The 14,201-nt window shown below is 38.3% G+C and overlaps 1 protein-coding gene across 3 annotated transcripts; it reads right to left on the bottom strand.

Annotated features, from left to right (window-relative positions):
- Positions 1-2,735: 2,735 nt before the first annotated feature.
- Positions 2,736-9,160, bottom strand: LOC149884392 (uncharacterized). 3 transcript variants are annotated; one of them, XM_090096366.1, is made up of 5 exons: positions 9,110-9,160; positions 3,943-6,762; positions 3,651-3,716; positions 3,335-3,391; positions 2,736-3,171 (listed from the first exon to the last, which is right to left on the bottom strand). In XM_090096366.1, exons 2-5 carry the CDS (start codon positions 6,731-6,733, stop codon positions 2,852-2,854), a joined length of 3,234 nt encoding a protein of 1,077 aa, XP_089952492.1. In that variant the 5' UTR covers positions 6,734-6,762; positions 9,110-9,160; the 3' UTR covers positions 2,736-2,851. The 3 variants fall into 3 exon arrangements, with proteins under 3 accessions (XP_089952492.1, XP_089952493.1, XP_089952494.1); XM_090096367.1 differs by lacking the exon at positions 9,110-9,160 and having other exon boundaries at positions 3,943-7,271; XM_090096368.1 differs by lacking the exon at positions 2,736-3,171 and having other exon boundaries at positions 3,276-3,391.
- Between the last annotated feature and the right edge of the window lie 5,041 nt (positions 9,161-14,201).

Here is a 14,201-nt window from a genome sequence, read left to right as displayed (position 1 = left end):
AGTTAGGCTGCATAAAAAACCAACAACATAATAATCTACTAGGCATGTTTAAATTGAATTAAATAAAATCCTTTGCGCAAATGTAGGTATGTTAGAGAGTAAAAGTGCATGAAAAGCCTCGCTACTTTGTTAAAGGTAGTTTTTGAATAGTTTTTCAAAGCAAGTTTAGCGTAGTTTTTCTCTTTTATGTTTAGACTATGTAGCTTGACATCACAAAACACAAAGCTCAAAAAGGCAAGATAAAATTTAAGTTAATCGTAAAATATAGATGAAACAAAGTTTAGACTGCATAAAAAACCAACAACATAATAATCTACTAGGCATGTTTAAGTTGAATTAAATAATGTCCTTTGCGCAAATTTGGGTAAATAAGAGAGTAAAAGTCCATAAAAAGCCTCGATACTTTGCTGAAGAAGAAGATGACTATATGCAACTTTTTAAAATTGTGAGCTATCTATATCGATTTAGGTCCTTTTTGAGTACTTTTTCAAAGAAAAGTTAGCGCAGTTTTCCCCTTTTAAGATTAGATTATGAAGCTTGACATAACAAAACACAAAACTAACAAAGGCAAGATAAAATATAAGGTAAACGCAATATAAAGCATAGATGAAACTAAAGTTAGGCTGCATAAAATAAACGGGTAACAATACTCTTCTATGTATGTTTACACTGAGTTAAATAAAATCCTTTGCGCAAATATAGGTATGTTAGAGAATAAAAGTGCATAAAAAGCCTCAGTACTTTGCTGTAGAAGAAGTGGATGAGTAGATACAATTTTTTAAATTTGTGTGCTATCTCTATCGAATAAGTTAGTTTTCGAGAGTTTTTTCAAAGCAAAACTAGCGTAGTGTTCCTCTTTTAAATCTAGATTATCTCAAAAATAGATTTCGAATAGTTTTTCAAAGAAAGGTTAGCGCAGCTTTCCTCTTTTAACATTAGCTTATGTAGCTTGACATCACAGAACACAAAAAGATAAAATAAAATATAAGACAAACGTAAAATGAAAAATAGATGTAGCTAAAGTTAGGCTGCATAAAAAACCAACAACATAATAATCTACTAGGCATGTTTAAATTGAATTAAATAAAATCCTTTGCGCAAAAATAGGTATGTTAGAGAGTAAAAACGCATAAAAAGCCTCGCTACTTTGTTAAAGGTAGTTTTTGAATAGTTTTTCAAAGACAGGTTAGCGTAAATTTCCTCTTTAAAGTTTAGCTTATGTAGTTTGACATCACAAAATATAAAACTCAAAAAGACAAGATAAAGTATAAGATAAACGCAAAATAAAATATAGATGAAACTAAAGTTAGGCTGCATACAAAACCAACAACATAATATTCTACTAGTTATGTTTAAATTGAATTAAATAAAATCCTTTACGCAAATATAGGTAAGTTAGAGAGTAAAAGTGCATAAAAAGCTTTACTTTGCTGAAGAAGAAGATGAATAGATGCAACTTTTTAAATTCGTGAGCTATCTCTATCGGTGTGAGGTAGTTTTTGAACAATTTTTCAAAGAAAAGTTAGCCTAGTTTTCTTCTTTTAAGTTTAAATTATGTAGCTTGACATCACAAAATACAAAACTCAAAAAGACAAGATAAAATATAAGATAAACGCAAAATAAAATATAGATGAAACTAAAGTTAGGCTGCATACAAAACCAACAACATAATATTCTACTAGAAAAGTTAGCCTAGTTTCCTTCTTTTAAGTTTAGATTATGTAGCTTGACATCACAAAACACAAAAAGGCAAGATAAAATACAAGGTAAACGTAAAATAAAATAGAAGTCAAACAAAAGTTAGGTTGCATAAATACAAAAACTGCATTGCCAAAAATAGAATTTGTTGTCTAGAAAGACCTTTTAAAGTTTGTTTCTTTCGTCTATTGACTTAGTGAATCGCGATCTGGTTTTTCTTAGGCGCGCTTGTTTCTTAGTTGTTTTTTTTTGTAAAGAAACTTTATTCAGACGTTTTTTTTACGCAACTCCTTTAACATTATTTTTAACAAAGTATTCTTTTATACGTGTTTACATTGAAATAAAACCCTTTGCGTAAATAGAGATAAATTAGAGAGCAAAAGTACATAAAAAGCCTCGCTACTTTGCAGAAGAAGAATTGGATGGCAAGATTCGTGTGCTTTCTCTTTCGTTTAAGGTACTTTTTGAATATTTTTTCAAAGAAAAGTTAGCGTAGTTTTCCTCTTTTAAGTTTAGCTTACGCAGCTTGACATTACAAAACGCAAAAACCAATAAGGCATGATAAAATACAAGATAAACGTAAAATAAAATAGAAGTGAAACAAAAGTTAGACTGCATAAAAAAAAACAAACAAACAAAAAACATAATATACTTCTATGTATGTTTACATTGAACTAAATAAAATCCTTTGTGTAAATATATGAAAAAATAGAGAGTAAGAGTTCATAAAAAAGCCTCGCTATTTTGCTGAAGAAGAAATGGATGTCTAGATCTTTTAAAATAAGGAACGTTTTGATTTCTTTTTCCGAAAAATGTTTGGAGCAGTTTTCCTTTTTTAAATTTCACTTATGCAGCTTAACATCACAGGAAATATTATTTTGCTTTTTAACAAACTCTTAAAAACATCAGAAGTAATTCTAAATGCAACTCTATTAAAAGTTTTCACAGAATAACAAAACGACTTCTTTTTTTTTTTTTTAAAGATAAAAAAAAGTTTGAACTATCTTTAAATAAGAAATGTGAGAACAGTTTAACAGAACTTCTTGTTTATTATGTCTTTAGCGAAACAGATAAAAATATTTGCAAAAGCATAGATAAAACAAACTACACAAAAGGCCCATCTTTATTGCCAAACTGAACAAACTTATCTAAACTACATAAATGGTCTCACGATATTGCCATATTGAACAAACTTTTCTAAACTACCCTCTTTTTGAATTTTTAGCTTCATGTTTTTAATTTTGTCTTTAATATGGCTTTGGTAGGAGTACTTTTGCAAGACATGAATGAGCTTGTCACTGCTATGATTTGCCAAGATGCCAAGGTAATCTTTGTACGAGCAACTTGAGCTTACATCTGTAAACACGTCTTGCAAGATGTATGCCAACACCAAAGCTGCACATCGTGGAAAACTTCTGGTGTTGAACCATTCGTTGTGGCCAGGGCAAGCATTCAGCTTTTCAACTATTTCATCTAAAATTTTACAAACTCAAGTCATAACACAAAGTGATTAAATCAAATATTCATTTGGTTCTGAAGTAAGACAAGATTTATTCTGTTTTTTTTTTTTATTTATTTTTTTTTTGTTGACCTTATTGTTTGCACTGATAGCAATAACTGGTTTTTGAAAGATTACCTAAATGGCATTGGCTAACTTCTGCTTTGTTTTCCTTTGTTCTTGGCTGAGTTGATCCTGAAATAAAATAAAACCATGTTCATTTTTCTAATTCATAAAAACCATCAACAGTTTCTAAGTGTTAGAGATGATAACAAGCTGTGCATGATTTCTAACGGTCATGTTTCTAACTTCATCATTAGAAATCGGGTAGACACAACTTTCTAAAAGTGCACTTAGCAATGATGGCTAGTTTTTGTTAACAGTTAACCATCTGAAATTGTGCAAGAAGAGGTTTGTGTTTATATATGTTTGTATAAATTAGGTTTTACATTACCGATGAGTTCTTGAGTGAAAGATGGCATTTCCAACTTGATTTTTTTTCTTCTTGGATCTTTTACTTCTAAAACATAATCAGTTTTAGTATCATTCACTTGTATAAACATTTAAGCAATCACAGAATTAGTCCTGCAACAAATACATACACACTTCTGTGTTGTTTTTTTGGTTTGTTTTGTTTTTTTTACAGCTTTAACAATAAAAATAGGGCAAGGAGTTGATTTGGGCATTTTCATTTTTTGAAAGCGTGTTGAGATTTGCATAAAAATCAAAAATCAAAAAGAATTTACCTCTGGATGTAGAGGCAAGACTTTGGCTAAATAGGCTACCAACAGATTGAACAGCATAAGGTGAGAGCTGCTTTGCAAGAACAGTACCAGCCTGTTGGACTGGAACAGCTGAAACTGGATCAGATGAAAGAAACAAACTGGGTTTGGCCAATGTTTGCTGAAAAGCAACAAGGCTAGGAGTCAGAGGAACAGAAAAGACCTCTTTTGAAGGACAGAAAGCGACTTGCTGAGAAGGAGAAGCAGAAACAGGTTTGGCAACCACTTGCTCACTAAAGTAAACTGGAGAAAGATTTGCATGGTGTTCAATAAAATCCGGTTCATCAGGAAATAATGTTAATGCAAGAGGAGAACAAGCTGTGCCAACAGGAACAGCTAGAGTCTGATCTACATCCATACAAACAGTTTGTTCATTAGGAACTAGTTGTGCAAGAGCAGGGGATAGTTCAAGAACTGGACCAGCGATTGTTTGTTCAGATGGAACAGACGAAACAGGAGTTGAGGTAGGTTCACACAAGAAATCTACAGCATGGTCGTTGCTATCCTCTAAAGGAACATTGTTTTCTACAGCTGGAGCAAACGGAACCACTGTGGTACAGCTGAAAGTAGCAGCACATTCTTCAGAGTCAGAACCGGAGTCTAAATCTTCCTCAAAGATGTCCTCAACCTCATGAAAACCGTACTCCTCTGCATTAGTTTGGAGCCAGTCCATCACATCCTTCTCCTTCTTTGGTGGTCTCTCAGACTTTTCAACAGTCAAAGACTCTATGACTCCGAAGGACTGTCCGATGCCCAGGGCAAAGCGCAACTCCTCTGCAGCGTTCCACTGGGACACATAAAAGCTATCCATTGTGTTCCTGCTGTGCTTCATGTAGAGTGTAGCAAACCGCTCGCGATCTTCTTTGCTGTTGTTGGCAAAGTAAGTGGCTATCGAACCGCGAATGCAAGTGGGAGTAAGACGCTTCATGGGAATGTTTACTTGGCTTTTTCTGAAGCAGGACGTCAGGCAAGAGGAGATAGCAGAGGAACCCATCTGGTAAACAGGCACTCTAGTTGCACCGAGTGTCACACATTCGTCTTTGTTGGGTCTCATCGATGGAAAAAGGGGCCTGTAGCAGTCGCTCAACTCCAAAACAGTCTTGGTGTCTGCAGCCATGTAGTGAGAGTCGTTGACAAGAAGGTCTCTGTATCTCAGCAAATAAATATCGATCAACACTTTCAAGTCGTTCGGCACTAGAATGTTTTTGGCTCCGTACTTGTATGCTGTTTTGTAGCGCTCTTGCACAATGCAATATCCACACTCACTCTTCTCAGCAGCCATGTAGTCTCTAATGTTTAAAAGAGCAATGTTAGATTTTCTTAAACTGTTAATTACAGTGACAGAGAGCAGAAGATGGTTTCGTAGAGACACAGCATTGTCTCTAGTCGGTGTAAGAGACGGCTTTCTAATCGATTCCACTAACTCTCTTACGTATGCAGACTTGCCATATTCGGTCAGCAAACTGACATTGATGATGTTGATGCATTTTTTGCTTTTCACAAGGCTCCTCCTCAAAGAACGAAAGGGCCTCAGCACTTTTTGTAACTCCTCCACCTTGCAGCGCAAACGTCGGATGGCCTCATGAGAAAGTCCGAAATAGACATTCCTGGCTTCACTGAAACGAAACAGGAGACAAAGGTAGACGAGGCGGTTGTACAACGTGTGACAAGACATGGCTTTTGTTTGGTCAAGTTCACTCAGCTTGGAATTGAGCTGAATGTTTTTAAAGTGCATGGAAAAGTATCTATCCTCCAAAACGTTGGAATTGGTGAGAGCGTTCGGGTGCAGCGTCAGCGTGCTGTCACAACATGTCAATATTTCAACAACTGCATTTTTGTAGATCTTTGCTTGTGACAAAGTGTTGTTGTTGGCTACCACAAGCCACTTTTCAAAATCTCTGAAGAGCTCATCTGCTGACTGGTAATAAAAGTGAAAAGCATCTTTGTCCAGCTGAAACAAGAGTCTCTTATCTTCTGTCAAGACGGAGGAGTTGGAAACCAAGTGCTTTAAGGAATTAAAATCAGAGTCTAGGACAGATTCGGTGTTCAGCTCTTTGTTTTCTACAGAGGTGCAGTGGTTTGCAGAAGGAGCCTCGGACGAACCAGCAACTGATGAGGGCAAGCTTAAAAGAGGATCAGAGGAAAGAACCGGAGAAGAAAAAGAGGAGGAAGGCCCAGGAGCAGAGGATGCAGAGCCTGATGCAGACGCTTGTTCAGCTACTGGCTTAATACCAAAGAAGGCAGGTCGAATAAATTGAGGGACATAGAGCTTCTCGTTGTCGTATCGCTTTGCCTCTGCAATCTTTTGTTTGATCGTCTTGGAATCGTAGAAATGAGTCTCTTTCAAGTGTATGTCCAGTCGGTCGTAATACTTCCAACATTGCAAACAGGGGTAAGGTTTTGGACAGCCGGACTTGCGTTCGAGACGAGCATGCTGAAACTTCCTGACCATTGCAGAGTAAAAGATGGAAGCTTCATCCAAAGTCCAAGAATGATCTTTTTTAGTCAAGTGTCTTTTAATGCTTGTGGACGAATGTTTGCACAAAGGCATCGGACAGCTAACAGCGTACCTCTTCTTGGTACCATAGAAAGGTACAACCCTGTTTACGGAGCCACACGCTGCAACTAATGCGGCCCTGACTTTGTTTTTGAGCTTTAAGTCTCTCTGTTCTTGTGACTGCCTTCTTTTCTTTTTTTTCGCTTTAGAGTTCGGAGAAGGGGCAACAACAGTGTTGTTTTCTTGTGAAGAAGACATGTTCAGGTGTTTGTTTGCAACGGTTTATGCTAAAAAAAAAGAAAACAGTTAGTGAGAGTGTTTTTCTTCTGCCTGCATCCAATCCTGGAATGTTTACAACTGCAGGGAAGAGCTGTGTTTTTTCGAATCCTCTGCAAAAGAGAAAAAAGAAAGAAAAGAGAGCAACAAGAAGAAACAAAGTTTCCACTAGCAAATGAAAAAGAATGAGAGCAACTAGCATTACATGCATGGTGGCAGCAGTGATTGCTATTATGAGAAGGAGAATGAGAAAAAAAAAAAAAAAAAAGAAACAAATAAATAAAGAGATGGAGTTTGAGAGGATCTCGCAACCATATGACTCAAAGAAAGAAACTGTGTTGAAAAAAGGCAAGAGAGGGCAAATAGAACTTGCTAACAAGGACAAATGACAGACATAACTACAACAGTAACAACTCTCATTGCAAGCATAATAACAACAACAGCATCAGCATCACTGACTCAGAGAGTGTTGACAAAACAAAACAGATTAAAAAAACAAGCAATGTGGCTGAACCGTAACAACAATCATTGCATGTATAACAACAACAACAACAACAACAACAACAGCAACAGCATCACTGACTCAGAGGGTATTGATAAAAAAAAACAAACAAAACAAAAACAAAACAAAAAAAACAAATAAAAAAACAAAACAGGCAAATTGGGTGAACAGTAACAACTCTCATTGCAAGCATAATAACAACAACAGCATCAGCATCAGCATCACTGACTCAGAGAGTGTTGACAAAATAAAATAGATAATAAACAAGCAAAGTGGGTGAACAGTAACAACTCTCACTGCAAGCATAATAACAACAACAGCATCAGCATCAGCATCACTGACTCAGAGAGTGTTGATAAAATAAAACAGACTATAAACAAACAAAGTGGGTGAACAGTAACAGCTCTCATTGAAAGCATAATAACAACAACAGCATCAGCAACAGCATCACTAACTCAGAGGATATATAAAAAAACAAACAAACAAACAAACAAAAAAAAAAAAAACAAGCAAAGTGGCTGAACAGTAACAGCTATCATTGCAAGTAAAATAACAACAACAGCATCAGCAACATCATCACTGACTCAGAGAGTGGTGATAAAATAAAACAGATTAAAAAACAAGCAAAGTGGCTAAACAGTAACAACTATAACTACAAGTAAAATAACAAAAGCAGCAACAGCATCACTAACTCGCAGGGTGTTGATAAAAAAACAACAACAAACAAATAAAGCAAGCAAAGTGGGTGAACATTAACACTCATTGCAACTATAATAACACCAACAGCAACAGCATCAGTGACTCAAAGGGTGTTGATAAACAAAAACAAAAGCACAAACAAAACAAGCAAAGTGGGTGAACATTAACAACACTTATTGCAAGCATAATAACAACAACACCATCAGCATCACTGACTCAGAGAGTGTTGATAAAATAAAATAATTTATAAACAAGCCAAGTTGGTGAACATTAACAAACACTCATTGCAGCTATAATAAGAATAAGAACAACAGCAACAGCAACACCATCACTGACTCAGAGAGTGTTGATAAAATAAAATAGATTATAAACATGCCAAGTTGGTGAACATTAACAAACACTCATTGCAACTATAACAACGACTACAGCAACAGCATCACTTACTCAGAGAGTGTTGAGAAAAAAAAACAAACAAAAAAAAAAAACAAACAAAACAGAAAACAAAAATACAAGCCAAGTGGGGGAACATTAACAAACACTCATTGCAACTATAACAACAACAACAGCAACAGCATCACTTACTCAGAGAGTGTTTATAAATAAAACAAAAAACAAAAACAAAAAACAAAAATACAAGCCAAGTGGGTGATTACTAACAGCGCTAACAGCAGCAATAACAGTGTCCTTAGAAACAACAAACAAGTACAACAGCAACAACTGCTTTTACAGAGTATAACAATAACAACAACATGGCTGACACAAGTGTCAATGGCACTAACAACAACAAAAGGGTTGGAATAAAAACCTGTAGGCAAAAGGAGAGCTGCATTCAGACAAGATCGATTACAAAGAGGCTCTTCTTTAAGACAGAGGAGAAACTGCTTTTGAGGGACAGAGGGACTTTTGTTGTTGCTGTTGTGCAGAAACCAACAAACTTTTATTGAACCGAATATAACCGAACATAACCGAAAGTCTTGTTTGCTTCTGTTTTGTGCCATCAAGAAGGGAAAACAAAACATCACGAAACAAACGAAGCAAACGAAACAAACAAACAAACAAACGAACGAAACAAACAAAAAAAAAAAATTAAATAAATTAACAAACAAACAAACAAGCAAACAAACAAAAACAAATAAGAAAAACAGAAAACGCAGTACCGAAACCTCGCCATTTTTTATCCTTCCTCAAGCTTTCTTTGGGCGCCAAAGACCGAGAAAGCTGCGCAAGCGTGACGTTTAGGGGGGTGGGGGGGGTGGGGGTACTTAAGGCCAGCAGACCGACCAATGGCAAGCTTAGGAGAGACCCACGTGAATGCTACATTTTCTTTCTATGCTAGCTGGATCCGCTCAAAGTCTGGAATTTCCAGCATTCACGTGTCATCACTCCAGCCACCAGATTGGCCCACACTTTGCACACTTTCAAGACTAGAAACTCACTTGTGCTCAATTTGAGCAAAAAAAAAAAAAAACTAAGTCTCGCATGGCGACAACTTTTCGAAAAGCAAACAAAGCAACGACCTTCCTTTCGAATCCCTTGCATTTCAAACGAAGGCAAACGAAGAAAAAACAAAAACAAATACACAAAAACAAAACCGAAAAGGGAGAGAGAGAGAGCAAGTCGACTCATTTCTTTCGACTGCCTTAAACGAGAAGTCTAAAACGTTTAAAAGTTGAAAACTAAGTTTTTTAAATGAACTGCACCGAAAAAACTTTACGACAGTTTAGCTGGTTAAAAACGCAGAGGAATATATTTTATAAAATTTAAGCGTTCTAAAGATGTCCATTTGTGTTTTTGTTTTTTTTTATTTTGGTTTGTTTCTGGTTTGTTTCTTTTTTTAAATTCTAGCGATCGAGCATATTTGAACGGTTTCATCAACCTGTTGGCGCACGTGCTCTAGAGCTAGAACTTTGATTGCTTTTGTTGTTGAGAATTGAGAATGTCCGAGCAGGTTTTTTTATCGATTTCATCGCTTGTGGCGAGGCAAAATCAAAACGCTTTTTGGACGAAAGAAAAGAGATTAAAAGGAAAAAAGAGAAGAAAACAAAACAAAAAAAACAAAAAACAAAAAAATAGGTTATGTGTCATAAACATTTATTTTCTCACGCGATGACGTCTAGTTTTGTTACAGTAATTAAAATATGGTATCAAGTTTGTAATTTCTATCTTATTTTTAGTTACGGATAATTGCCAATTATGTCACGTTTAGTATACACAACGCTGTTTTCTTAATAGCAATATGATACAAACAAGTTATAAAAAAAAAAGCGTTCGCTCGATCTTCCTTAGTCAGTTGAACAAAAAGAAATTTTCACAACATATTATTGATTTGGTTGTCCTAGCAAGCTGTTTTAGCAAACGGCTAGAGGTTGCAACTGTTGTTCATTGAAAACGAAAAATCTAGCGTCAGCAAGAAATTTTTGAATACATAATGTACACAAAAGTGGCACTAACAAATAAAAATGTAAAAAAACTGTTTACCTTGATGCCAGACTCGCAGAGATGTTGTCGCTCGTAGCTATCGACTGCGAACAGCTTTGTTGTTTTTCGAAGTGCCTCTTCATTCTACTTATAGCCGAAGTTTTGGCTTCGAAAAAAAATACGAACGTCGTTAAGCTCAACGAGCTGCTTTAATTGTTGTTCGTGCGAAAACGAAATGCTTAAAACGGATAAAAGTGTTGGCGTAATTACACTTTTCGACCGCGATGCAGTTTGTCAACTCTAGCGTACTTTTTTGGCTCGTGGAGCAAAAGCCTCATGATAATAGCAAAGGCTTAAAATGTCTTAACATGTCAGCAAAGGCTTAATATGCTTAATAAACTGTGGTTAAGCTTTTGCGGTGCAGTTCATTTACAACTTAATTTGCAACTTGCTGGCACAAGCAAACGTTTATGACTTCTCGTTTAAGACAGTTGAGCGAAATCAGTCGACTCACTCATTCTCCCTTTTCTGTTTTGTTTTTGTTTTGTTTTTTTGTTTTTGTTTTTGTTTTTTGTTTGTTTTTTTTTCTTTGTTTGTCTTTTGTTTAAAATGTAAAAAACTCGAAAGGAAAGTTGTTGCTTTGTTTGCTTATTGAAAGTTTTCGCCAGTTGCAAGACTTAGTTTTGTTTTTGTTTACTTATTAAAATATCGAGGAAAATATTTGAGGACATCGCATTCTAATGGTGCCTTTATAACAACATCTAACGATTTAACGTTTAATGTTGTGCTCAAAAAAAAAATTCTTTTTATATCTCTCAATGGTCTCCAAAGATAAAACTGCCGACCAATCGCAACGATTAAACAGCCAACCAATGGCAGCTCAATGGTCTCCAAACAAGAGACTGCCGACCAATGGCAGCTCAGTGGTTTGAGAAGTGAGATCATTCGATTTCCTTTTATTATCTCCAGTTTGAACTAGTGCTTGGCTTGTGGTGCAGAAACTAAAACTTCCCGTTTTTGTATTTTGTTTTGAATTTCTTTGCTTTGAGCTTTTTAATCGATCGATAGCTTTAGGAGAAAAGAAGAAACCCCTCTGACGAAGTCTTGGCTTTTTTAAAAACGCTCAAATTTTGGCATACAAATCTCATACGAAACGCTACTTTGATGTCAAGCTTTCGTTACTCCCTACTCCCTTCTAGCGGAGGGCGGCAAAAAGGTGTTGCATCCTAGAGCTAAAAGTGAGGAGGGAAGCAAGTTTTTTTTTCGTTTTGTTTGCTTTTTTATGTTTTTTGTTTTTTTGAGGGGGGAGAGTTAGAGGGTAAGGGGGTTAGGATTAGAGGGGGTTGGGGTTACGGTTTGGAAACCTGGGGACGAGGATATCAAGCAGGAGTTTGGTGTTAAGGTTAAAGGGTTAGGGTTAGGGTTAGGGTTAGGGTTAGGGTTAGGGTTAGGGTTAGGGTTAGGGTTAGGGTTAGGGTTAGGGTTAGGGTTAGGGTTAGGGTTAGGGTTAGGGTTAGGGTTAGGGTTAGGGTTAGGGTTAGGGTTAGGGTTAGGGTTAGGGTTAGGGTTAGGGTTAGGGTTAGGGTTAGGGTTAGGGTTAGGGTTAGGGTTAGGGTTAGGGTTAGGGTTAGGGTTAGGGTTAGGGTTAGGGTTAGGGTTAGGGTTAGGGTTAGGGTTAGGGTTAGGGTTAGGGTTAGGGTTAGGGTTAGGGTTAGGGTTAGGGTTAGGGTTAGGGTTAGGGTTAGGGTTAGGGTTAGGGTTAGGGTTAGGGTTAGGGTTAGGGTTAGGGTTAGGGTTAGGGTTAGGGTTAGGGTTAGGGTTAGGGTTAGGGTTAGGGTTAGGGTTAGGGTTAGGGTTAGGGTTAGGGTTAGGGTTAGGGTTAGGGTTAGGGTTAGGGTTAGGGTTAGGGTTAGGGTTAGGGTTAGGGTTAGGGTTAGGGTTAGGGTTAGGGTTAGGGTTAGGGTTAGGGTTAGGGTTAGGGTTAGGGTTAGGGTTAGGGTTAGGGTTAGGGTTAGGGTTAGGGTTAGGGTTAGGGTTAGGGTTAGGGTTAGGGTTAGGGTTAGGGTTAGGGTTAGGGTTAGGGTTAGGGTTAGGGTTAGGGTTAGGGTTAGGGTTAGGGTTAGGGTTAGGGTTAGGGTTAGGGTTAGGGTTAGGGTTAGGGTTAGGGTTAGGGTTAGGGTTAGGGTTAGGGTTAGGGTTAGGGTTAGGGTTAGGGTTAGGGTTAGGGTTAGGGTTAGGGTTAGGGTTAGGGTTAGGGTTAGGGTTAGGGTTAGGGTTAGGGTTAGGGTTAGGGTTAGGGTTAGGGTTAGGGTTAGGGTTAGGGTTAGGGTTAGGGTTAGGGTTAGGGTTAGGGTTAGGGTTAGGGTTAGGGTTAGGGTTAGGGTTAGGGTTAGGGTTAGGGTTAGGGTTAGGGTTAGGGTTAGGGTTAGGGTTAGGGTTAGGGTTAGGGTTAGGGTTAGGGTTAGGGTTAGGGTTAGGGTTAGGGTTAGGGTTAGGGTTAGGGTTAGGGTTAGGGTTAGGGTTAGGGTTAGGGTTAGGGTTAGGGTTAGGGTTAGGGTTAGGGTTAGGGTTAGGGTTAGGGTTAGGGTTAGGGTTAGGGTTAGGGTTAGGGTTAGGGTTAGGGTTAGGGTTAGGGTTAGGGTTAGGGTTAGGGTTAGGGTTAGGGTTAGGGTTAGGGTTAGGGTTAGGGTTAGGGTTAGGGTTAGGGTTAGGGTTAGGGTTAGGGTTAGGGTTAGGGTTAGGGTTAGGGTTAGGGTTAGGGTTAGGGTTAGGGTTAGGGTTAGGGTTAGGGTTAGGGTTAGGGTTAGGGTTAGGGTTAGGGTTAGGGTTAGGGTTAGGGTTAGGGTTAGGGTTAGGGTTAGGGTTAGGGTTAGGGTTAGGGTTAGGGTTAGGGTTAGGGTTAGGGTTAGGGTTAGGGTTAGGGTTAGGGTTAGGGTTAGGGTTAGGGTTAGGGTTAGGGTTAGGGTTAGGGTTAGGGTTAGGGTTAGGGTTAGGGTTAGGGTTAGGGTTAGGGTTAGGGTTAGGGTTAGGGTTAGGGTTAGGGTTAGGGTTAGGGTTAGGGTTAGGGTTAGGGTTAGGGTTAGGGTTAGGGTTAGGGTTAGGGTTAGGGTTAGGGTTAGGGTTAGGGTTAGGGTTAGGGTTAGGGTTAGGGTTAGGGTTAGGGTTAGGGTTAGGGTTAGGGTTAGGGTTAGGGTTAGGGTTAGGGTTAGGGTTAGGGTTAGGGTTAGGGTTAGGGTTAGGGTTAGGGTTAGGGTTAGGGTTAGGGTTAGGGTTAGGGTTAGGGTTAGGGTTAGGGTTAGGGTTAGGGTTAGGGTTAGGGTTAGGGTTAGGGTTAGGGTTAGGGTTAGGGTTAGGGTTAGGGTTAGGGTTAGGGTTAGGGTTAGGGTTAGGGTTAGGGTTAGGGTTAGGGTTAGGGTTAGGGTTAGGGTTAGGGTTAGGGTTAGGGTTAGGGTTAGGGTTAGGGTTAGGGTTAGGGTTAGGGTTAGGGTTAGGGTTAGGGTTAGGGTTAGGGTTAGGGTTAGGGTTAGGGTTAGGGTTAGGGTTAGGGTTAGGGTTAGGGTTAGGGTTAGGGTTAGGGTTAGGGTTAGGGTTAGGGTTAGGGTTAGGGTTAGGGTTAGGGTTAGGGTTAGGGTTAGGGTTAGGGTTAGGGTTAGGGTTAGGGTTAGGGTTAGGGTTAGGGTTAGGGTTAGGGTTAGGGTTAGGGTTAGGGTTAGGGTTAGGGTTAGGGTTAGGGTTAGGGTTAGGGTTAGGGTTAGGGTTAGGGTTAGGGTTAGGGTTAGGGTTAGGGTTAGGGTTAGGGTTAGGGTTAGGGTTAGGGTTAGGGTTAGGGTT

The sequence above is a fragment of the Hydra viridissima genome, unplaced genomic scaffold (assembly GCF_058129835.1).
Source record: "Hydra viridissima isolate aposymbiotic clone 2 unplaced genomic scaffold, HvirCarnegie_v1 scaffold_8, whole genome shotgun sequence".
Lineage (NCBI taxonomy): Eukaryota > Metazoa > Cnidaria > Hydrozoa > Anthoathecata > Hydridae > Hydra > Hydra viridissima.
Note: the sequence above shows the minus strand (reverse complement) of the source record. Positions and strands in the feature narration are given on the sequence as shown.